The 23,112-nt window shown below is 53.5% G+C and overlaps 1 protein-coding gene across 1 annotated transcript in view; it reads left to right on the top strand.

The window, feature by feature from the left end:
- The window catches only part of IQSEC3 (IQ motif and Sec7 domain ArfGEF 3), a 103,202-nt gene extending 82,404 nt beyond the window's left edge, over positions 1 to 20,798 (top strand). The window contains exons 6-14 of the mRNA XM_042993743.1: positions 2,153 to 2,275; positions 2,735 to 2,901; positions 8,054 to 8,193; positions 9,314 to 9,439; positions 11,397 to 11,496; positions 11,673 to 11,834; positions 14,664 to 14,756; positions 17,050 to 17,099; positions 20,364 to 20,798. Of these exons, the coding sequence (XP_042849677.1) occupies positions 2,153 to 2,275; positions 2,735 to 2,901; positions 8,054 to 8,193; positions 9,314 to 9,439; positions 11,397 to 11,496; positions 11,673 to 11,834; positions 14,664 to 14,756; positions 17,050 to 17,099; positions 20,364 to 20,798 (1,396 nt within the window). The remainder of the gene's footprint in view (positions 1 to 2,152; positions 2,276 to 2,734; positions 2,902 to 8,053; positions 8,194 to 9,313; positions 9,440 to 11,396; positions 11,497 to 11,672; positions 11,835 to 14,663; positions 14,757 to 17,049; positions 17,100 to 20,363) is intronic.
- The last annotated feature ends 2,314 nt before the right edge of the window (positions 20,799 to 23,112 follow it).

Raw genomic sequence — 23,112 nt, 5'->3', positions numbered from 1 at the left:
TTGTTCTCTGTCTCCGTCTCCCCCATTTTGTGGGTCTTTCTCTCTCCTCTTTGCCTCCTTGCCTCTCCTTTTCTGTCTCTCTTGCCTTCTCTCTCTGTCCCTGTTCTCTTGGTCTTTCTGACCTGACTCTGTATCCTCTGTGTCTCTCACTGCCTCTATGTCTGTCTCCTCCCTCCCTATCCTTGCTTCCCCGGCTCTAGCTCTGGTCCCCTTGCTGCAGGACCACACTGGTTCACCTCCTCTGACGGCCTCGCTGTCTGGGTCGGTCATGCACGATTCATAACTCCTGGCTGTGCTGGGCTAGGGGATACATGGGTGTGGGCCCCATGATGCTGCTCCTGAGGTTCACTTGCCAGGCTGGGAGTGCTCAGGGAGGACGATAAGAACTGCTGAGAAATCAGAGTAACCTCTCCCCAGGCTGGACCCGGGGGGCTGCTACCACCAGTTTCTGTCTCAAACACCCAGACACTGACATTGCCACTTGTCATACTTGGGCCACATTCTTGCCTCGGTCCCCCAGTGCCACCCTCCCTCTCACTATCCAGGCAGACAAGTCTGAGAGGAGGCTGGGCTTGACTATGAGGAGGATGGGCTCCCAGCCTGAAGATGGCCATCTCCCCTGTGGGAGCCGAGAGGGGGGCTCCTAGCCTCCCCTTTCTAGAAGTCTCAGTGATTCTCTCTCCTCCCTGTTCCCCCCTGAAAGGGGCCACCAGGCCCCTGACCACTGTTGTGTGGCTGTCTCCCATTGCTTCCTTCTAAAAACTGACACCAGAGCCAGGGTTGAGTCAGGATCTCTGAGTCTCCTAGGTGGTGGGCCTTGCACAGGCGCTGGCATCATGGAGGAAGTGGGTCCTGCTTAGGGCTCGTCCCTCTGCTCACACGGTCACTGGGCAAATGTTCTCTGAGTCCCCCGGTATGCTGGGCACCAAGCCACACATTGGGCTCGAGCCCAGAGCTCGCCTCCCCTTTTTGGGCAGGAAGGCAGGCAGCGACCAGGCTGTGACCCTGTGGCGGTGGCGGCCGGGGCTGTGGAAGCAGAGGGGCTGCTGACCCCAGCAGGCATTGTGGGGCTGGGTATAAAACGGCCAGGAGAGAGGAGGCTGGACCACAGCACGGGTGCAGAAAGGGGGGAAGTCGGCTCTGGGAGCCTGGTGGCACGTGGGAGCGTCTGCAGTTCTCAGGCACATCAGGGCTGCTGCTTGGCCAGACCTGGATCCCTGCCTGCTGCTCATGGCCCTGGGGACAGGCCACCCCAAAGGAGGGCAAGGCAGCAGGAGGACAGGAGGGGCCCTGGGAGGAATGACACTGCCTCACGTCCCCACCTCCATTTCCCCAGGCACTGCAGGGAGACATTCAGATGCAAACTCTCCAGGGCTAGATAGAGGTGGCATTTCAGAGGTAGAAGGGCCCTTGGGGAGCAGGACTCTGACCTCTTTCCTCCTCAGAAAAAGAAACCAAGGCTCTAAAAGATGAGTCTTCACCAAAAGACACAAAAAATTCAGTGGTAGGCCCAGGCTCAGAACCCGGCCGTGTTTGTCACACTGTTCCCCTCCCACATTAGGCTGATTTGTCATTTACTCTTCAGAGGCCACAGCTTCCCTGAGAGCTCAGGGCTCCTTGGCTGCAAGGTTGCTTAGGATGAGCTCACTCCTTTCCCATCTGGCCTGAGGCAGACCCCGAGGGGTGGTACGGGAGGAGGGGTCCGTCACCTGGAAGCCCAAATGGGCAGAGAAACTAGGCTCCTAACAGGACAGGAGCAGATAAGTAAATTGCACTTACTCCTATTTCAAACCTTTGCCTGACTCTGAGACCCTCTGAGGCTGAGAGGAGACGAGCTGGGAGCTAGAGGTGGAAGATCAGCCTCCTTCTGGCTGTGTGGCTCTGGATAGCCCCCCTGGCCTCTCTGGGTCTCCGGTTCTTAGCTATGGAGACAGCAGTCAGCCATCTGCCTCCCAGGGCTCTTGTGCTGGAGGAAAGATGGTGTAAGGGAGGGTCCTCTTAGGTTACCAGAGGGAGAATCCTGGCCACCAGGGTGGGCGGTCCAGTGGGAAAGGGGGCTACACCTTGCACCCTACTCCTCAGCTGCCTCCAGCTGAGAGAGGATTAGGGGCTGACCTCTCCTCAAGAACCCCCCCTCCCGACCTGCCCTCAGCTGTGTGGTGGACGAGATGGACTTCTCCAGCATGGAGCTGGACGAGGCCCTGCGGAAGTTCCAGGCCCACATCCGCGTGCAGGGGGAAGCCCAGAAGGTAGAGCGACTCATAGAGGCCTTCAGGTAGGACCCCCATCCCCGCTTCCCTCACACAGCCCTCAAAACACACGCCTGGGATGTGGGGCACCAGAGATGCTGGGGGGTCCATCTGGGGCTGGGAGAAGCCCTCCTGGTGGCGGGGGGGGGAAGGGTGGGGGGCTGGCTGCAGAGGAGGGAAGGAAAGAAAAGGGACAGGAGCCCTTGAGCTCTCTAGGCTTAGAGCAGCGCCGGGGCCCTCCAGGTAGACAGGGTGCATCCCACCCATCCCCATGGACCAGCAAGTCTTTGGTGAGCATCTAGGTGTGGTGATGGGCTCCATGGCTGTGTGACACTGGCCCTGTCCCCTCAGTGGGGAAGAGGGCCAGGCTACAGGGACCCGATGCCCTCAGAGAAGTGGCATCTGTCCCCCCAACGACTTCCCACTTCTGGAGCCCAGGGAAGGGGAAGAAGGGCCTCAGCACCCCGCTTGTGTCCCCACCGCAGCCAGCGCTACTGCATGTGCAACCCCGAGGTGGTGCAGCAGTTCCACAACCCCGACACCATCTTCATCCTCGCCTTTGCCATCATCCTCCTCAACACCGACATGTACAGCCCCAACATCAAGCCCGACCGGAAGATGATGCTAGAGGACTTTATCCGAAACCTGAGAGGTAAGGAGGATGGGGAGGAGGGCCGAGGCTGCTGCTCAGGCTCCGTTCTGTTCAGCGTGAATTCTGTGTCTGAGCTGACTGTAGATTGTCACCCTAGCAGCCAGGGGCACTGGACACTGCTCTGTGGTCCCAGTCACACACAGCCATCTGGAAAAGTTGCTTGCATGCCAGGCATTGGGGGAGTTTCCAGGAGTCATGGCCACTGCCCTACATCAACCGGCAAGGGCCCCTGGGCAATGCCCCTTGCCCTCCGTGGAACGTCCTCCATTGGTTGACTTCTAGGCCCCGGCCACACAGCTGGCGCCTATGTGTGCCAGCCCTTCCCACCGCACGACAGACGGAGGCTTTTAGGTCTTGGGTCCATGGACATCAGCCTTGCAGATAATTTCATGGCACCCAGCAGCCAAGTCCTTCTCTAAATGACATAGTGCACCACCTAGCAGGGATCAGAGCTAAACTGGCAGGATGTGATGTGTACTCAACTCACTGGCTTTTTTTCTTCTTTAGCACTTAAGGAATCAAAGCTATACATGCACATCATTTAATAAAGTCAAATCATTCTACACGGCTTGCTACAAAAAAAAAATTAGTCCCTGCCCCTGTCGCCACTCTTCTGCCACTCTCAACGTTCTTTTTGCCATTTATCGTGTTTCTTCTATATCGCGAAACCACGTGCTTCTTCTTCCTTTTTTTTTTTTTTGTTCTTATTCCTTTTTTTAAATTGCTATGAAAGCAAACTGTAAGGTGTACAAATCTGAAAGCATGATGAAGTTTATGTTCATATGCATGTGTGATCACAGCCGGCTCTCGTTCCAGATCATTCCCCTGGCCCCAGAACATCCTCTCATGTCCCGGCCCAGTCAGTGCCCCTGTCAGAATGCCAAGGCTCCTGACCTTCCGTCCCCATTGACTAGTTGTGTAGCTCTTGAATTTCATATAGATGGGATGAAATAGTATCTATACTTTGCTTTCTTTTATACACTGCTACTTGTTCATTTTTAAAAATGTTAAGCATTATCTATTAATTTATATCTTAATCCGTTCGGGTTGCTATAACAAAATACTACTGGCTGGGTAGCTTATAAACAGACATGTGTTTCTCACAGTTCTGGAGGCCAGGAAGCCCAAGATGAAGGTTCTGGCAGATTTGGTGTCTGGTGAGAGCCCGCTTCCTGGTTCCGGCTGGGGCTTTCTCATAGTGCACTCGCCTGGTGGAAGGAGTGGGCTCTGTGAGGTCCTTTTTACATGGCACTGACCCCATTCACGGGGACTCCACCTTTATAACTTGGTTTCTAAAGGCCCCACCTCCTAATACTATCAGTTTTGGGAGCTAGGATTTCAGCATGTGAAAGGGGGAAGGGAAACACAGACATTCAGACCATAGCAATTTCATAGAACATGAGCATTAGCCCTCTTTGATCCACCTTCCCCAACCCACCCCCACTAAAACTACCCTGAATCCCCATGATCTTCTTACAGCTGTAGCATTCTTTTTGTGACGTCAGTGTTTATGGTATTAAAGACTAGGTAAACACAGTTCAAAGCTGAGTCTTGAAGTATAGCATGATTACAAACCCTTTCTATTTCTCCTTTCCATGGAGTGAATACTTGTGTTCTTTTCCCATTTGCTCAACTGTCTACATGCCTGCCACTGATTTATCTCCAAACTCCCCAACCTAAGTGTCAAGTTCCTCTCTGCACGTGGAACACGGAGAGGTATTCTTCTTGAGGTCTCTCTCCCAAGAGCCTCTAGTCTCTGCTCCTATCTCAACAGGTGGCTGGGCCAGCTGCATGCAGTCACCTGGGATTCCCTCCACCATCATCTGGGCACCTCTTTTGTCTTGTTCCTGTGTTTGGTTCCCGTATCCTAGATTTCATAGCTGGCTCATTTTTAGTTTTCTTCCATACGAAAGGTACATTGGCCGCAAATTTTTGAGAACTTGTGTGTCTGGATATTTGTTTTCTACCTTCACTCTTGATTGGGAGTTTGGCTGGGCATAGAATTCCAGATTGGAAACACTGAACTCAAAATTTTGAAGGCATTGCTCCATTGTCTTTTAATGGACAGTGCTACTCTGCCATTCCAATTCCTCACCTTTTCATATTATTTCTCTCTCTCTCTCTCTCTCTCTCTCTCTCTCTGAAAATGTACAGGCTCTTCTCTTTCTCCTTTGTCTTCTAAATTTTCCTGATGTTTCGCCTCATTATGGTTCTTTTTTAAATTGAAGTATAATTGATGTCCTATTAGTTTCAGGTGTATGTCATAGAGATTTGATATTTTTATACATTGGGAAATGGTCCCCATGATAAGTCTGGTTACCATCTGTCACCATACAAAGTTATTACGGTATTATTGACTGTATTTCCTGTGCTGTACATTATTATATCCCCATGACTCAATTTATTTTATAATTGGAAGCTTGTACCTCTTAATCCCCTTCATTTATTTTGCCCACCCCCAACCTGCCTCCCCTCCGGCAACCAACAGTTTGTTCTCTGTATTTATGAGTCTGTTTCTATTTTGTTTTGTCCATTTGTTTTGCATTTAGATTCCACATATAAGTGAAATCATACTGTGTTTTTCTTTCTGAGTTGTTTCACTTAGCATAGTACCCTCTAGCTCCATCCATGTTGTTGTAAATGGCAAGATTTCATTCTCTTTTATGACTAATATTCCATTATACACACACACACACACACACACACACACACACACACACACCTTCTTTATCCATCATCTCTCAATACACACATAGGTTTCTTCCATCTCTTGGCTGTTACAAGTAATGCTACAGTGAACATGAGGGTGCAGATATCATCTTCTCTGTACTGTCTTTCTGGAACTCATGTTATTCAGATGTTAGATCTCCTGGTTTGATGTTCTAATTTTTACAGTTTTCTATTTTCCATATTCATCTTCTGGTTGGACTTTCTTGAAGATGTCCCTTGGCTTTATCTTGCGAGTTTCCTACAAATTTTTTCATTTCTGCTGTCATATTTTTCATTTTTAATAACTCTTTTCTTCTGTAAATATTCCCCTTTTATAGCATTTTAGTCTTGTTTTGTAGATGCAACTATCTTCTCATATATCTCTGATGGTATCTGTTTGTTTTGGTTACTCCCTACTTGCCTCTATTTCTTCTGGCTTCCTTTTTCTGTTTTTCCCATACTTCTTTCTCTCTTGTGTTGTAGACTTTCCATATATATTTGATGAAACTTGATTGTTATCAAATATTTAAGAGTGAGCTAAAAGGCTGATTAAAAACTCTGTGAGTATGGGTGGGGGGTTCTGAGTGGTGGGCCTTTTCATACGGTGATTAAACTGAGCTGTTTCATTGGGACACCCTTACTGCAGTATCTTCAGATTTTTCTCTTGTGCTGGTTGATTCCCCAGAAGAGAAATGTCCGATCTGTTGACCAGAGGGTACGAGTCTGGCTGCCAATAGTCTAAGATCTTTTGGGTAAGAAGGATTGAGAGGGTCTCTTAATACATAGACATTAACTCCATGCTCCAGTTTTCAGCACAGACTCCCACCTTGGACTGGGCTTGGGTGCCCCCACCCCAGAGTTCCTGGTTCACCTCTTCCAGAGGACTGACCTTCAGTCCGCTGCTGAAGCAGAGGAAGGGACAGGGAGATCTAAATCCTTTTTAGACTTATTATCAACCTATTTTCCTGTTTCCAGCCTGACCTCCACTAAAAGTGGGATTCCTGTTGCCACCCATTCCAGAGCCCTTTGGTGGTTCTGTGGTGTGCTGAATAGCTTGTAACTTCTCGGCCGGCTTCAATTTCCACTTTCTCAGGATTGTTCATGCATCCACTTTCCAGGTCATATGGTGCCCTTGTTTCTTCCCCCATTCTCTTTCTCTTTGTGTGTATATGCCTCTTTAAAAAATTCCCTTTGACCAGAATATTCAGAAGGAGCACAGGTGTGCAACCTGCCATTCCGGCTGGGAGCCTCTGTGTGTTCAGTCCTGGTCCCTGCTCTTTCTTGCCCCCAGCCTGATGTCTTTTAGGCCCCCAGGGGTGCTGCATGGGCTAATTTGCCTGACTTGAAGAACCAAGATCAGATGTGGAAGAAACGGGGTTGATACAAAGAGTTGCTCATAGAAGGTATAATGTCATCTCACTAGGTAGGAAATCTCCTTTGAGGACACTTGCCAAAGTTGCTTTATTTTGAATGTTTCTGTCTTATAAGAGAAGCATATAGTCATTAAAAAAAGATTTAGGAAAGGTAGAATGAAGAAATTTTTTATGGCTTCTCTTTCTACCTCCCAAAGAATTTGTTTCCAAGTCAGTATGTTTCCTGCTAGTATTTTTTGTTCCTGGAGTTTTATTACTATGAAGTAGGAGATGGGAGTAGAGTGTCCTTACCTGCATTGCTACAGGGGGCTGTCTGGCTCCTCTTCACCTAACATGTAACCACCACCACCTCCCCACACTCCCAGTGAGGGAAGAATCTTGTCACATATTCTTAGTTAACAACTAATCAGGGGCGGGGATTAGGTGTGAGAGGGAGGAGATCCAAGAGAGAATAAGACAGAACATCAGCTCGGCACCTGGGTTGTTCTGTCAGTTAAGCATGCGACTCTTGGTTTTGGCTCAGGTCATGGTCTCATTGTTCGTGAGTTCAAGCCCCATGTTGGGGTCTGCGCTGTCAGTGTAGAGCCTGCTTGAGATTCTCCCTTTCTCAAAATAGATTTTTTTAAAAAACTTAAAAAAAAAGACAATATCAGCCTTCAAGTTGTTCTCATGGGGGACAGGGAGTGGGGTGGGGGTAGACAAATACACAGAGCACAAGAAGAACTACAGAAGTGAGGCCCTGCGTGGGAACATGGAGGCTGTATTTGAGGATGAGGAAAGAGACCAGGGAGGTGAGAGTGGATGTTCTGGTTATGGAACAGCAGGAGATGAGACTGCAAAAGTGTGTTGGGACCATATTGTAGTAGTTCTGGTGCCTGGCTAAGGAGTCTGTCCTTAATTCAGTGGGGCTGGGAAGCCAGTCACTGAAGGTTTTGCAACAGTGACAGGGCAAAATCAAGGCCACCCCTGCAGAACATCAGCCTGGTGGGGGCTTCCCCTCTCTGGCTGCAGGCCTCTGACACCTCCATCCTCTGCCTCCTTCACCTCCCCTTCCCTTGCCATGTTGGTAGGTGTGGATGACGGTGCTGACATCCCCAGGGAGCTGGTGGTGGGCATCTATGAAAGGATACAGCAGAAGGAGCTCAAGTCCAATGAGGACCATGTCACGTATGTCACCAAGGTGGAGAAGTCCATTGTGGGTATGAAGACGGTAAGTGCCCACCACAGAACAGCACTCACCCTGTGGGAGCCACTTCCTCTCCCATGGCTGCCAGGCGCCCCCCCCCCCCCCATCTCGCACCTGCCTTTGTCTCAAGACCAGCTGACATCTCCCAATCTCCTCCTTCCCTTTCAGGAACACTTTTCCATTATTTGCTCACTTCATAGTAATTGAGTCCTTACTCTGTGCCATACACTGCACCCTCCGTTTTCCCTTACCTCACTTCCTCAGTGCTACCAGCTACGGCAGCAGAAAGGGTGAGGTGAGATGTTGGGAAAGGCTGCCCAGTGGTCTAGGGTTGAAGCATCTGGATGGCCAGATGGGGAGACTTAGGATGAGATGGATACTGGGCTTTCCTGGATGATCCTACTGAATAGAAGACAGGAAAGAGGCTGAAGTAGGCTCTAGACTGTGGTAAGCCACTGGTGTGCCCCTTAGTTGTGACCTGTGTCGCAGGCAATATGGTCCATGTTGGCAATGATTCTCTGTAGTTTACTATTCATATGTCAGCAGAGACTCTTCATGCCATAAACTGAAAGCATGCAGAGTGGGTTCTGGTATTTGTCTCCAGTTTCTCCTCCCTAAATTGCTGGCCTAAGAAGCAGTCTGAGGATGTCGTCTGAGCTCTACACTGAGCTTCTCTCTGCAGGGATGGCCCTTTTCTGCCCAGAGCCTTTCTTGCCGAGGTCTGCAGTAGATTGTTTTACACACAGCAGATTTGAGGTATCCCTGCAGTCCCCTCCCTCTTGCACACTTGCATTTGGGTGTGCGGTAGAGAAAGGGACAAAGGGGCCACTTTGCAGGCTGCAGCCTGGGTCATGGGGGTTGACAGCAACCAGATTTGACCAATCTGGAAGCTCTTTTCAATTTCCATTCCCCGTGCCTTCATCTCACTTACTCCAGTGTGATGAACGCTTCTCCCCAAGCCTTGCTCCCCAAGAAGCATGATGAGGGAAAGAGCCCCGGTGAGGAGAGAGGACGGTTAGGGTCAAGTTCAGGCCTTGCAGTAGAAGCCTTGGCCTCCATCTGCTTTCCCAGAAAGTGGGTGCTATGGGGTGGGGAGGACTGTGAGCTCCAGGGCTCCTCCCCTAAGTTCCTGCCTCCACTGAAGGTGCTGTCGGTGCCCCACCGCCGCCTGGTCTGCTGCAGCCGGCTCTTTGAGGTGACAGATGTCAACAAGCTGCAGAAGCAGGCCGCGCATCAGAGGGAGGTGTTCCTCTTCAACGACCTGCTGGTGGTGAGTACACGGGCCAGGCCGGGGCCACCTGCTGCCCAGCTCAGCCTTAGCCCTGACCCCAGAGAGGGGCGGGGAAGGCCTCAGAGACTTCACTCAGAATGCCACAGTCAGGGGCTGATTCCTCTTGCACGACACTGTCCCATCATGGGGGGTGAGGTTGCTTAGCCACATAGGGCTACTTTGTAAGTTATGAAGCTGAGGCTCAGAGAGGTCAAGTGATTTGTTTATGGTTCCACAGTCATGGTGGGAATGAACCAGATCACAGATCATGAGCCTCTCCCACAGTACAGGAAACCTGGGGCGGGACAGGACAGGGGTGTGCTTCTCGTCCCACAGCCAGTGGGGGATGGTGGGCCTGAGCGGGGCCTGCGCTGCCTGGGGCCCAGGGGATGCGTGCATGTGTGTGTGTGTGCACATGTGTGTGTGCATGTCTGTGGCGTACTCATTCTTTGTTCTTTGGAATAGGTATCCATTCCACAATATTTAATGAGGGTCAACTATGTACCGGGCATTTTTGTAAGTGCTGGGAAACAGCAGTGAACACCATCGGGTCTCTGTCTTTCCCTCGTCTCCCACATCCTCTCTATCCATGAGTCATGGTGGCACTATCTCTAAAATTATCCCACATCTAACCATCCACCCCTGAGCTCCACCTTGCACAGAGCAGCAGAGTGATCCTTCCAGAGTACAAATCGGGCCTCATATCTGCCATGTTTCCCATGCCAGGCAAAGGAAGCCCGCACCCCCCACTTGGAGGCCTCCTGGATCTCTGACCTCCCCTCCCCGCCCTCCACTCCACAGCTTGCCTGCGCTGGCACCTTGGTCTCCAGAGCTGAGTCCCAAGGGCCAGGCTCCTTCCATCTCAGACCTTTGTTCTTGCCACCACCCTGCCAGACTTTGCCCAGCCACCTCCCTGTCTTCATTCAGGTCTCAATTCAAACATCACCTCCTCCCAGAGGCCCTCCCTGTGCACCTCAAAAGGTAGCCTGCCCAGTTACCTTCTATTCCTTCCCTATTTCATTCTCTTTAACACTTGTCAGTTTCTGGAATTACCTTATTTATTCCTTCACTTTGGTTTTCTTCTGCTTATTATGCTTTATGGATCAATCCATTGGTTTACCCCCTGACCGGTCTTGCTCCGCAGCTCTGTTAGGCACTCTGGGGGCACAGCTCTCTCTGGCTTCTGTGCTCCTGTGCCTCCAGGGCCCAGCTGGGAGAAGGTGCTGAAGAAGTGTTTAAGTACTGAGCAACTGGCTAAGTTTCCATTTTAGTTGGGGAGGGAGATAGGAAATAATGAAGGAAACAAATAAACCAGATAGTATCAAATTGGGAAAAAGGTGGTGTGAAGACGATGAAACCCAATGACGGGATAGGGAGGAAGGAGGGGCTGGGGTTAGGGCCAATGTGGTTTGGTTTGTTTTTGTTTGTTCCATGGGCTGCTCAAGGAGATCTCTAAGCAGGCGGCATCTGAGTTCAGATCTAAGTAATGAGAGCAATCCAGCCATGCAGAGAGCCGCAGGGAGAGGTGCGGAATGGGGATAGCATGTGCAAAGGGCCTGCAGCAGGACCAAGCTGGCCCTATTCAGGCCACGGAAAGGATGACAGCAGGGCTTGAGCATGAAGCCAGAGTGAGGCAGGGACCAGATGGGGAGAGGCGGGCAATGTGCACTTCTAAGTGCAGTGGGAACAGCCACTGAGGGGTTTTATGCAATACAAGAAACCCCATATTGTGATACGGTATGTGTATTTATATACCTGTTATATGTGTGTGTGTGTGTGTGTGTGTACGTATGCGTGGATGTCAACGTGTGAATGTACCCTAAGTATATAAGCGTGCACGTGTGTTCATGTTTCTTTTTGGGTGTGTGCTCACCTGTGTCCCTGTGTGCTCGTGGGCCTGAGTGTGCACACATGTGTGTACACACTCAGTGCATGTCTCTCTCCCTCTCTTGAACAGATTCTCAAACTTTGCCCGAAGAAGAAGAGCTCCTCCACATACACGTTCTGCAAGTCAGTGGGCCTGCTGGGCATGGGGTTCCACCTCTTTGAGAATGAATGTGAGTCTCCCTCGGCCCCAGAGATGTGGCCAAGGGTATTGGGGAGAAGTTGGAGGCTGCAGGGAGGGGGAAGGGGGTAAGCACCCCAAAAGCCCCATCCAACTCTCCACACTGGGCCGGCTCCTGCCTCACTCACTGCTGCTCATGGCCGTGGGGGCCTGGGGTCTGCTTTCCAGATTACTCTCATGGCATCACCCTGGTGACCCCGCTTTCGGGCTCTGAGAAGAAGCAGGTGCTGCATTTCTGTGCCCTGGGCTCAGACGAGATGCAGAAGTTTGTGGAGGACCTGAAGGAATCCATCGCTGAGGTGACAGAGCTGGAGCAGATCCGGATAGAGTGTAAGGACGCGATGGCCGGGTGGGCAGGCGGGCTCAGGGTCAGCGGGGAACACAGGCTGCTTGCGGCACAAGTCTGACTCCTTGCCCCACTGTGGAGCGAGTGTGGGGTGAGCCGAGGACACTCCTGCCATCCCGAGGCCACCCCGGCCCCACTGCACCATCACAGTTAAAGCGAGGTGCACATGCTCCGGTGGGGCTGTGGGGGTGCCCCTTGGAACAGGGGACTCTGTGGTGTTTGAGCAACACATCCAAGCCAGCCGACCAAGGCAAGGAGGCAAACCCAAAAGGCCTGGCGACCCAGGCGCTTCTCTTCCCACCGAACTGCCTTGTACAGCCCCTCCCCCTGGATCCAGTCACATTCACGCATTACATCTGGTTGTGTCATTTTCCTTAATCTCTTTTAATCTAGAATCATAGTCCCCCCGACTTTGTTTTTTCATGAGATGGTCTTTTTGAAGAGTCCAGCCTGGTTTTCTGACTATCCCTCACCTAGGAGTTGTCTTTTTTTCCCCCTAAGGAATGCCTTGATTCTTGATTGTTCCAATTCAGGCATTGTAGAAACTATGAGGGGTCTTTGTAGGTCCGGGTGGTTTGCCAGTTACTTTGTGGTTTAGGAAAAGAGTGGCAGTGGCCTGCAAGCTGTGCCCACTTGCAGGCTTTTGCTGCTTAAGCATAGATCGCCTTTATCGGGAAGTTTAGTAAGAATGGATTCAGAAACTAAACCAGAAAGTACAGACAGACTTCAGGTCTGCCTTATACGGTCACTCTGTTGGAAAGTGGTTCTAAATTAATATAAACGCATTAGGCAATAGGAAAGGCAGTGGGAGTTTTGGGAGCAGGGGACCAACATGACAGGGCAGTGCTTTTTAATCAGCGTTTTTGGAACACCTACTACGTGCCAGGCAGTTTGCCTACAGCATTCACAGTGAGGTCGCAAGGTAGGTGCTTGTCCGCAGTTTACAGACGAGACCCAGGGCCACTGAGGGATGTGTTTAAGGGCGTGCGTATTAGAAGTGGAGAAGGTGGCACTTGCGTTTGAGTCTGATTCTGAGGCTCATGTAGTTTCTCCTCTGAGAACGACAGAAGACGTGCCGTGTATAAGATCGTCAGGAAACCGCTAAATCCGGTTGAAACAAAAACCCACCAGACCAGACCGTACAACTCGGTAACTGCTTGGGTGGTAGGGGTGTACATTCCCTTGTCTGCGCTCTGGGGGCAACCGAGAGCTCAGCAGGATAACAGACAGACTCTTCAACGGCTGGACTGGATGCTCAGAGATGCCACTTTGGCTGTTGATCTTGAACATGCTCAAGGACACACCCTCAAATGTCACTTCTGTCACTGTCAAAATGTTACAGATGGCTCTGCACAGCCCTGGGGAGGCATAGCACACCAATGGGCCCCATGCTTGCTGGAAGAGATCCCTTTTCCCCCATCAGCCCGGGAGCGGCATCCCTGTCCCTTCCAAAGTACAAAGGAGTAGACATTGCCAGAAGCAGTATATCAAGAGTGAATATCATCTCCTGCTGTCTAGAGGGCAGGGGAGCAGAGAGAGAGCCTCACGTCTGGCTGGAAGTAACAGCTGAGAAAAGATGAAGTACTGGTGAGGGAGGCAGGGAGGGAAGGAAGTAGAAAAGAAAATGAAAACAGTAACAGCTACCATGCGTTACATGCCCGGTACTGGGCTTAATGCCAGACCTATCATATTGTTTAATCCCTGCCACAATTTTCCGTGAGGCAGGTAGGATTGTCCTCATTTTACAAATAAGGAGAGTAACAGAGCTTAAGGAAGCTGTCCAAGTTCACACAGTCATGACAAAGCAAGATTCGCACCAAGGTCCTCAGACTCTGTGCTTATAATTACGATGCTAATTTCTCCAAAGCCAAGACAGCCCTTTTCCAGGGAGGGATGACCCCCCATTCAGGAGAAGTATCAAGTATTGACTGGTGGTGTACTTCAAGCAGTCAGGACAAACTGTTCTGGTTTGGAGTGTGCAGTCCAGTGTCCCTGGCTTCCTGACAACTAGAGAGACAGAAAATGGGACCCAGGAGAGTGGCCTTAATCAAAGGAACTTGAGTTATGTCTCCTGGAAAAGAGACACTGAAGGAGTGATTTAATAATCGTCAAACCTCTGAGGATGGTAACTGGCGCTTCTCTAACACCGCCGAGAGAACGAGAAGGAACAGGTTGACAGTCTAGGGAGAGGGGTCAAGGTTGTGGACAAGACAGATGCCCTGGCCACACGGACTGCACCCCACCGATACCCTCGGTGGGGAATCTCCTCCCTGGGAGAGCTCTGGAAACCCTGAGGAAGGTCTGTCCTGCTGGGCACAAGGTGGGCAGGCTGGCTGTCACCAGCCATCACCGAGGTCCACTGGTCTAAGTAATTTGTTTCTGCTATAATAAAAGCTAATATTTATTGAGCACCTGCCTCCAGCCAGGCCTCGTTCTAAAGGGCTTTGATGTATTTCCTCACGTAATCCTCTTAACAGCACTTTGAAGTGGGCACCGCTGTCCCCTCCGGTAAGGCATGGAGAGGTTAAGTAAATTGTCCAAAGCCACACAGGTAGGAAGCCCCAGAACCAGGATTCAGACCCAAGCAGCCCACCGCCCTCTCTTTTGCCTCTGACATTCAAGCAGCTAATAGCTTCCCCCCACACAGAGATGGAGAAACCGAGGCTCTAGCTGTGAAGTGGGGTGCCAGACTCAGGCCACACTTTGTAGCATGTCAGGGAGCCCCCCTCTTCTTGTTCTCTCCTCATTCCTCTTCCACCTCACTGTGCTTGAGGCTGGGTTCCTCTCTGTTCACGGGCCTCTCTGTCCTGCAGGGGAGCTGGAGAAGCAGCAGGGAGCAAAGACGCTGTCCTTCAAGTCCAGCGGGGCACAGGTGGACCCACAGTCCAAGCACGGATCGCCTACAGGTGAGCCCTGGTTCTGCTCCGTTGTCCCAGGCCCCAGGCCTACAATGGCCCTGGGCCTGCACGGGGGCCACCCTCTGCCCCCGGCCTGGGGTTCCTGGGGAATTGGGGTGAGGAAAGTACTTGTTCCCACGGCCATTTCTTTCTGCTAGGAGCTCCAGGCTTAATCTCATGGGCCTTAGTGGTGTGAGTGAGAAGGAAGGGGTGAGAGGAATGTGTCGATTTACATGCTGCCCTGAGGCCCTGGGTCCCTGTGAAAAACAACCATTCTCCCTGGAGGAGTCAGGCCAAGACAGCCCTAACCCCAGTCAGGGAGCCTCCTACCCACCCCCTCCCACCCACACCCAGGCTGTCTGGGGACTCCGGTTCACTGGAGGGGGTGACAGGTGTAGTAAAGAGAAGCAGCATGAGCCCGGTAAGGAGGGTGGCCAGGAGGGTCTGGAAATCTTGATCTGCCCGTCCAGTCCTTTCCCTAAGGAGCCACGAGTGCTGTCCTCTCCCAGGCCAGAGTCAGCCTGCCCCCAAACCCAGATAAACCTCCAAACCTAACTTCCCAAATGGTTTCTTCAAATTGACTTATGCACTCCAGACACATCAAGCCAGCCTCAGATTTTTTTTTTTACCACCTTTGGCCACGTTTTCTAGACCTGCCTTATTTCTTCCATGGACATCTTCCTACTTTCTACCTCTTGCCCCTCATCTTTACCCCCACCCACAGGGGGCATGGGAAGAGTTACCTCCACCCCCACTCTGCAGTCCCAAATAAAAATTAGAGGGAGAGATGGCGTGAGAATTAACTCCCATCCCAACAAACCCCCAGCAAACCATCAGAACTGTTCACTAATTAATTAATTCAGCCATTTGTTCTTTCACTTAACCAACATTTATTGGGTGCCTGCTGTGTGTCCCCTGCTAAGCACTAGAAGACCAGGGTTCCAGCAAGACATTAGCTTGAGCTGAGACACTCCGGTGGGTTTCAGGCTGGTCCCCAACCCTCAATTACAGCCATGACACCGTGATGCCAGGACAGACAGCATCACAGCACTGGTCACTCAGCTAGGAGATGAGATTCATTTTCCAGACAAGACCTGGGGCTGTTTTAGCTGCATGGAGATTCTCACTCTGATATCATCTTCTGTGTATGGGTTTGACCTGCCATCATGCAGTCATAATTCTCCACCCTGCCTGATTTTTCAGCCGGCCCCTTCATGTCTGTAAGGTCACAGTATACGAGTCGCTGCTTGTTTGCACAGCTGTTGAAACTCCAGAGCCAAACTTCAGTTGTGATTAAGCACTTGACACCCCACCCCACTCTGCATCCCAGCATGCCTCTTCTGGAAGCTGCACCCCCCCAATCAGACCAGGATGCATGTCTCCATGGCCTGGTCCATCAGTCACCTCCCCAGTGGGGTTCTCCTAGGTTCCAAATAACGGCAGAGCTCCCTCTGTGCTACAGAAAGCAGGGCGATGAGCACAGCAAGGGAACTTGCTCATGCGTGAGCACACACACACACACACACACACACATGCACACTGTGTTGAGAAGTCACAGGGGCTCCAACAGAGGGGCTCTGGGTGGCCTGCTGGGGGCAGGGGTGGGAGCCAGGAGCGACTGAGCCAAAAAAAGCTACCACGATGTCCCTAGAGATCTGCAGGGTCCCCGGTGCTGTGCTGGCCCAGTCAGAATGCCCCAGCAGCAGTTACACAGCCATCATCAGCTAAGCTTAAGCTAAGCATGCCAGGCCCTGTGGTGAGTGTTCTACAGGTCCCCGCTCATTGAATCCCCACCACTCAGCCAAGTAGCAGGGGTAGAAACACAAAAGGAACACGGCCCCTCCCTCAAGGTGCCTGTGGCTGAAAGAGGCAGATTAGTGCAGTGCCCACAAACACACAGCAGAGCCTCCTGGTGTCTCTGAGAGCCAAGAACCAATGCCACCGCAAAACCAACTTCCACAGTCCATACCGGGGAACCTTTGACAGTGGCTCAGGCTGTCAAGACTGAGCAATGCTTGCTGAGACTCAGTAATGCTTGCTTAAAAAACCTCAGAGATCTTCTAGGCTGGACTCCCAAGGTCGCACAGCTAAGTGGCAGAACTGGGCTCCGACTTCTAGCCCCCGCCCTGGGGCTGCACCTCCGTCAGGAGTGGCATGGTACCCAGAGTCTTCTGGCCACAACGTGTAACTGCAAGGATGCTTGGTATTGGGGGTGGAGGGGTGGGGTGGGGGCTGGGAGGGAGAGGCAGGGATTTGTGTCGGGCTGGTTGGAGAGTGAGCCCTGTGCTCTTTGCATTCAAAGCCAAAAGGGAAGCTGCCCTGGGGGAGAAGCCGGTGGAGAGCACGGTGGAGGTAAGTGGAGGCCTGGTTGCCCAGGTGAGTGGTTCCGTGCACCCCCGCTTGTCCTTCTTCTCACTGTCTCTGTTGTTTCTCTTCTCAGGTATTAATCAATGCCTCCCCAGCCCGACTCACCATTTTACCAATTTCAAGAGATACAATTAAAAGTTACTGCTAGCATGGGTAATGCCACTGTTCCAGCACCTAATAATGCCACAGCACTTTCTGCCCATTCCCCAGCTGAGTGCCCTCTGAGGCCGAGCTCCCAGACCAACACCTGCAGAGATGCCCATGCCACCTCCATAGCGACCCCACCCATCCCCCAACCCACTCCCCCAGCAGATCGCTCACTGATCCCCCTAGTACCCGCTCTATCAGGGAAGCCACTGTTCCCTTTTCCTCAGTTGTCCTATCCTCCATAGGAGGGAGCCTGCGCCCCTCCAGAGACTCACCCCTCAAGTCCAGCCCCAGTGACCACTTCCACCCCGGATCCTGCCCTCAGCCGCCTCTTGGGGCAGGTGGAGAACTGGAGGGGGCAGCTGAGAGGGTGGAGCTCCTCCCTGGACCGGCTGGTCCATTTGGAAAGCTGGCCATGGCGTAGGGGTGTGTGCAGGAGCTGATGAGGCAGAACAGGGTTGAGTCATCCTAGGGATTTCACTGGGGGTGGGGAGCAGGTAAATTTGAAGACTGTCCGTGTGTGTGGGGGGGTGCCCATCCCCAAGCCACATAGCCACAGAAGCTGGTCCTTGCCAGGCCCCCAAGTGTCACCTGGGGGGCATTCAGTGGCCCCTACAAGCTTTGCTGGGGCCCAGTCCTCCCCCACTGCTCCCCAGTGAGCCTTCCCCTCCCACGCCTCTGCCAGGCTTCCAGGGACTACTAGCTTCTCACACAGACACCTCCTTTCCCAGCCCCACCCCAAGCTGGAGGAGCCCCCACTTAGAGGTCTGAGGGAGGAGCCTGCCCACCCCAGGGGTAGCCCCTGTTTTCCCTCTTTCCCCATGGCCCCCACCCCCCACACACCTGTGTCTGGAGGAGGCACCTTTACACGGAGGAGCTTCCTGCCCCGGCAGCTGACAAGCCCCCAGGGTGGGTATTCCATCCCCTGCCCCCTCTTCTCCCCATCTTCCTGCAGCTGCCCATTCTCTAGCCTTGCAGATAAACACACAAAGTTACCAGCCTTCCGGTTTGTTCTACCAGCCGTGCCCGTGCCTTAGCCTGACCTGCCCAGGGAGGACAAGTGACCTGATGGCCCGTTCTCCCCTCCCACCCTGCCAGAGGGCCATGTGGCTATCTGCAAGGCTGCCACCCCCAGCCAGCCCCAGGGCCCTGCCAGCCTCTGCTCCCCTGCACGGAGGGCAGCCTCGCTGCTCCCGGCCTCTCAGCTGGACCCCAAGCTCTCTTGTCCTCTGCCCTCTCTCGTCATTGCCTGGCCGAGCCCCTCTGGCAGGCGCTTCTCCATCTTCTCTGAGCTGTTCTGACCTGCTACTCATGTTCCATCTCCTCTCTTTCTTTCTCTCTCTTTCTCTCTCTTTTCTCTCCCCTTCATCAGCAGGAAGGTGAGAAGGGGGTCAAAATGAATGTTTTGCTGTCACTTCCTGCTGCTCACTTACCATTAGAGATACGGGATCCAGGCTGGGGTGGAGATGAGGGAGATGCAGACAGTGGAGGGGATCAGGAAGCGAGAAGTGAAGAAGAGGAGGAGCCAAAAGCTGCGGGGCTGTGTGGGCGGGAGGGTCACGGCAGGTGGGAAGAGAAGGCAGGCTCAGGGGATCTGGATTAGGGCGGTCAGACTTCTGCTGTACAGTCTGGGGGAGCAGGAGGGCAGAAAGCCTGCGCCCACCATTCAGGCCACTTTTCTCGTGGGGAATAACTCAGAATCCATGCAGGTGGGGCAAGGAGCCAGTGCCCTCTGGCAGCAGGGGGCAGAGGCCTTCTGTCAGAATGAGGTCCACAGAGGGCTCCCCAGGAGGAAGGTGGGCCCCAACAATGCCCTGTGCCTGCCCTGTGTCCTGGCAGGGCACTGAGGGACTCGGGGGCTCCTTCGTTTCATTGGGGGGAATCTCAGGCCTAGAAAATGCTGCCAAGGTTGGAGGTTGAGAGGGAAGAGCAAAGCCTGCAATGTGGATATTGAAGGGGCGGACGGAGCCGGCGCTTGGGGAACTGTGGAGCAGCCCAAGGGGAGGGCACAGGCCCAGAGACTGCACCTTCTGCCGACAATAGGATCTGCTGGTTTAGGTCTCTGAGATAGTTTTGAGCTGAGCCATCTTGGTCTAGGCCTGGCGATCAAGGCCCCTCCCCTACAGCATCGATTTCCCCCTCTGTGCTCTTCTAGGCAGCCCATCCTGGGTGACGGTGCCCAAGGGCAGTAGGATGGGTCCTCAGGGTGAAGATCTCAGCCACTCCAGAAGGCCAGGTGTTAGAAGGGGACTGAGGCATGTCGCACCTACAGGCTGGGGAGCTGGAGGGTGAGGAATTAACCCCTCCCCTCCCAGAAGGTGCTAGCTCCCTTCCTCCCATTTCCTCAACCTCCCACTGCCAGCAAGAGGAGGCCAGGCTGGTTCACAGTGACTTCCAGGGGCTGAGAGAGGGGGTGAAGATTAGAGTCCTTTCTGGGTACCCTCTCCTGCAGCGGGACACGTTTAACCGGGACGCAGGCTGGCCCAGAAAGGCAGCTAGGGACCACACTCTTGCCTTGGCTGTCTGGGCTGCTTTCACATGCATGGTTTTGGCCTTGGGGATCCAGGAGGATCCGGTAGGTCCAGATCACGTATTCAGGGGGCCCTGGCATTTTGGGTTTGGGCACCTTTGTAATTCGACAGAACAATGAAGCTTCTCCTTTAACAAAGCGGGCGGAGGAGGGGGCTTGAAAGGCTCAAAGATGACTGACTGTCCTTCAACACAGCTCTGAGAGGCAAGGAGGGGGCAAAGACCATTTCCCCTGTTTTCCAAGCTCAGAGGTGGTAGAGAGGGAGGCAGAGAGAGGTTTGCCTGTGAAATGTGATCGCAGAGCACTGCAGAACCCTAGGGGCAGCTGGCCCAGGTGCCCATCTCACAGGTGAGGAGACGGGCTCTCCCTTCCCCACCCAGGGTCGGCACTTGGGTTCAGCAGTCAGGTTTCCTCCAGGTGGGTGGAGAGATGGTGGGTCCAGGTGAGGGCTGGGAGCCTCCAAGGGGCATAGGAGACAGGAATGGTGGGGAGGGAGGCTCAGGGTAGCCAGTCCTAGCAGCTGGGAATTAGTCTTGTAACATTTCATGCTTCTCTGGCTGTTTCTAAACTAGGTGTCAATTCACAACAGGCTTCAAACGTCTCAGCACAACCCCGGGCTGGGGGCCGAGAGGGGAGCGCCGGTGCCACTGCCAGACCCGCAGCCTAGCCCCTTGAGGGAGCAGCCCCCGCCGCTGCCACCGCTGCCACCCACACCCCCCGGGACCCTGGTGCAATGCCAGCAAATTGTCAAGGTCATTGTCCTGGACAAGCCCTGCTTGGCCCGCATGGAGCCCCTGCTGAGCCAGGCTCTCTCCTGCTACACCTCGTCCTCCTCCGACTCCTGTGGCTCCACACCCCTGGGTGGCCCAGGCTCCCCAGTCAAGGTCATCCACCAGCCTCCGCTGCCCCCGCCCCCACCCCCCTACAACCACCCCCACCAGTACTGCCCACCCGGCTCTCTGCTGCACCGGCGCCGCTACTCCAGCGGCTCCAGGAGCCTGGTGTAGACTCTGCCCCCCCCCACCCTGCTGCTGTCCCAGGAGGGCTGGCCGCTGGGGGGCCCTCGGCTGCACCCAGCAGCCCCCACTGCCCCTTTGCTCGCTGCTCCCCAAGCCCTGGCACGATGCACTACTGGTCACTGATCACCATCATTTTGGAAAGAGAATCCCAATCCTTGGCACCTGGGTTTGCCTCGCCCAACCCTGCTCTCCTCACTCCATTGAGCACCCCTTCCCCCCAATCTGGAGACACCACCTCACTCTCCTGGGGCCCCACACAGCCAGGCACGTCCAGGCCTCCTCTTCCTCCTGCCACCACTCTGGCCACTTGGGCCATGGACTGAAGAAAGCAAGAGCTGAGGGCCTAACCGGCTTCTGAGTCTTGAGTGTGTTAGGCCCCAGGCCTCAGGCCAGGTAAGGAGGCTTCCTCTGCTGCACCCCAAAGCCCAGCAGTCTCAGGAGTTTGGTCACACCCTCTGCCTCCTCCCGGGGCCTTTTCCTGCTTTCTCAGGAGCTGGGCCCTGCCTGCCCAGGGCTGCTCAGACTTCAGGAAAGTTTTGAGAAAGGTTAAGAGGGAAAGATCAAGTCGGCAGAGCCATGGAATCGTGAGGTCCTACATCCATAAAATCCAACTTTTAAAAGGGTTTCTTCGTTTTCTAGCCCCAGATATGACCTGGCCAATGCAAAGTGCCCAGGGCGTGGACTTAAACACACACAGGTTCTTCCAATGTGGAAGTACAAACAGGGAGAAGGAGCAGTGATTTGCCCAGGGACAAATGCAGCCAGCAGAGGTAGAATTTGGACCCATGTCCAGACTCCCTCTTGAATGATTTCTGTGGCCTCCAGGAGAGGTTTGCACACATCCACGGGTGAGAGGAGCAGGTGGTCCAGAGGTGCTTGCACGCCCCCTGCTGCCATCCCAAACCAGCCCTTCAGCCTTTAAATCCCTGACCCCCCTCCCCCACCCCAGAAGGTGCCAGACCTGCCTCCAGTAGGAGTGGCTAAAAGACCCCTTCACCTTCACAATTGCAAAGGAGAGCCAAGCTGGGCTGGCTGACCTCCCAGGTCAGCTTTTATGAGACCCCACGGAACCCAGGCAGCCCAGCCCCAAAGACCTGGGGCAGCAGCATAGCCTGCCCCAATCCTAGGCCTTTCAAGGAAGTTCTGTCCCAAACCAGGCTGGACTCTCCAGTCCTGTGCCAAGAGCTCGTTGCTGTCCTTCATTAAGATCCTGTCCCACTTGGAGCCCATTATCAAAGCATGCCAAGAGATGGCAGTGAATATCGGGCAGGTCTAAAGTGAATCTGCTTCTTCCTGATGCCTACCCTGTGCCCTAAAGGGAGTGCCCTGAGCCAGCTAGGAGGCACAGAGTCCTCCCCCACTCTAGGAGGTTCCAGATGACCTAGTTTCGTGTGCGTGTGTGTGTGTGTGTGTGGTCACCCAGACGTCAGTATGATGTCACCCAGTGAGTTTATTTCTGGCTGTGTCTTTGTCAGCCTGGTTTCCATAACTTGTGACCAATTTGCTGCCTCCTCCCTCAGTGGCTGCCCAGCTAATGTCCCCCGTCCTTGTTGCCCTGGCCCCTGTCCTGGGTCTTCTCTATAACAGGTGGCTCCAGTCCACAGCCTTTTGGAACTCTGGCTGACAGATGGGGCACAAGGATTCAGTCCCCTCTGGTGCCCTTGGCCAAGGCAAGGATCACCCTTAAAAAGTGCAGGCCTAGGCCGCAGGAGTCGGGGACTCAGGAGGGAGTGGATGAAGCTCAAATGAGAAGCCGTGCTGGAAGGGAGTGTAGGCAGCAGGGAGGAAGAGGGGCTGTGAGGCGGCTAAGTATGCTCATAGGGTGGGGACCATGAGTGCCAGAGCTGCTGAGAAGGGACACAGTCTCAGCCATCGGATCCCCTTGTCACCTACTCACATAGTGCTTCTCGCTGACAGCGCCCACCTCCCTGTTGATGGGCGTGCCAACACTGGCCCCTCCCCCCACCTCTGCCACAGCCCTAACCTTCCAGGTCAGGACCAGCCTCAGGGCTGGCATGTGCCTGGAGCCTCTCTCTGAGGACCCAGATGCTCAGGCATCTCAGGGCCCCTTTCCCAGGTGGGGGCTTCCCCCCCGTCACTGCAGTGGCAGCACTGGGAGGCCTGGCCTAGGAGGCAGACCAGCCTGGGGTCAGCAGCACGTGGCACCAAGCCCAAGCTATGAGGACCTTTTAATTCCTGATGGCCTGAAGCGGGGTGCAATGGGACCCGCTCACTGTTGGGGAAGCAAGAGTTCCCATTGCCTATAACCGCCCTCCCCTGATCAGCCAACAGGCTAAAGTTG

This window comes from Panthera tigris, chromosome B4 (genome assembly GCF_018350195.1).
Source record: "Panthera tigris isolate Pti1 chromosome B4, P.tigris_Pti1_mat1.1, whole genome shotgun sequence".
Classification (NCBI taxonomy): Eukaryota; Metazoa; Chordata; class Mammalia; order Carnivora; family Felidae; genus Panthera; species Panthera tigris.
This window is presented reverse-complemented; position numbering and strand designations above follow the sequence as displayed.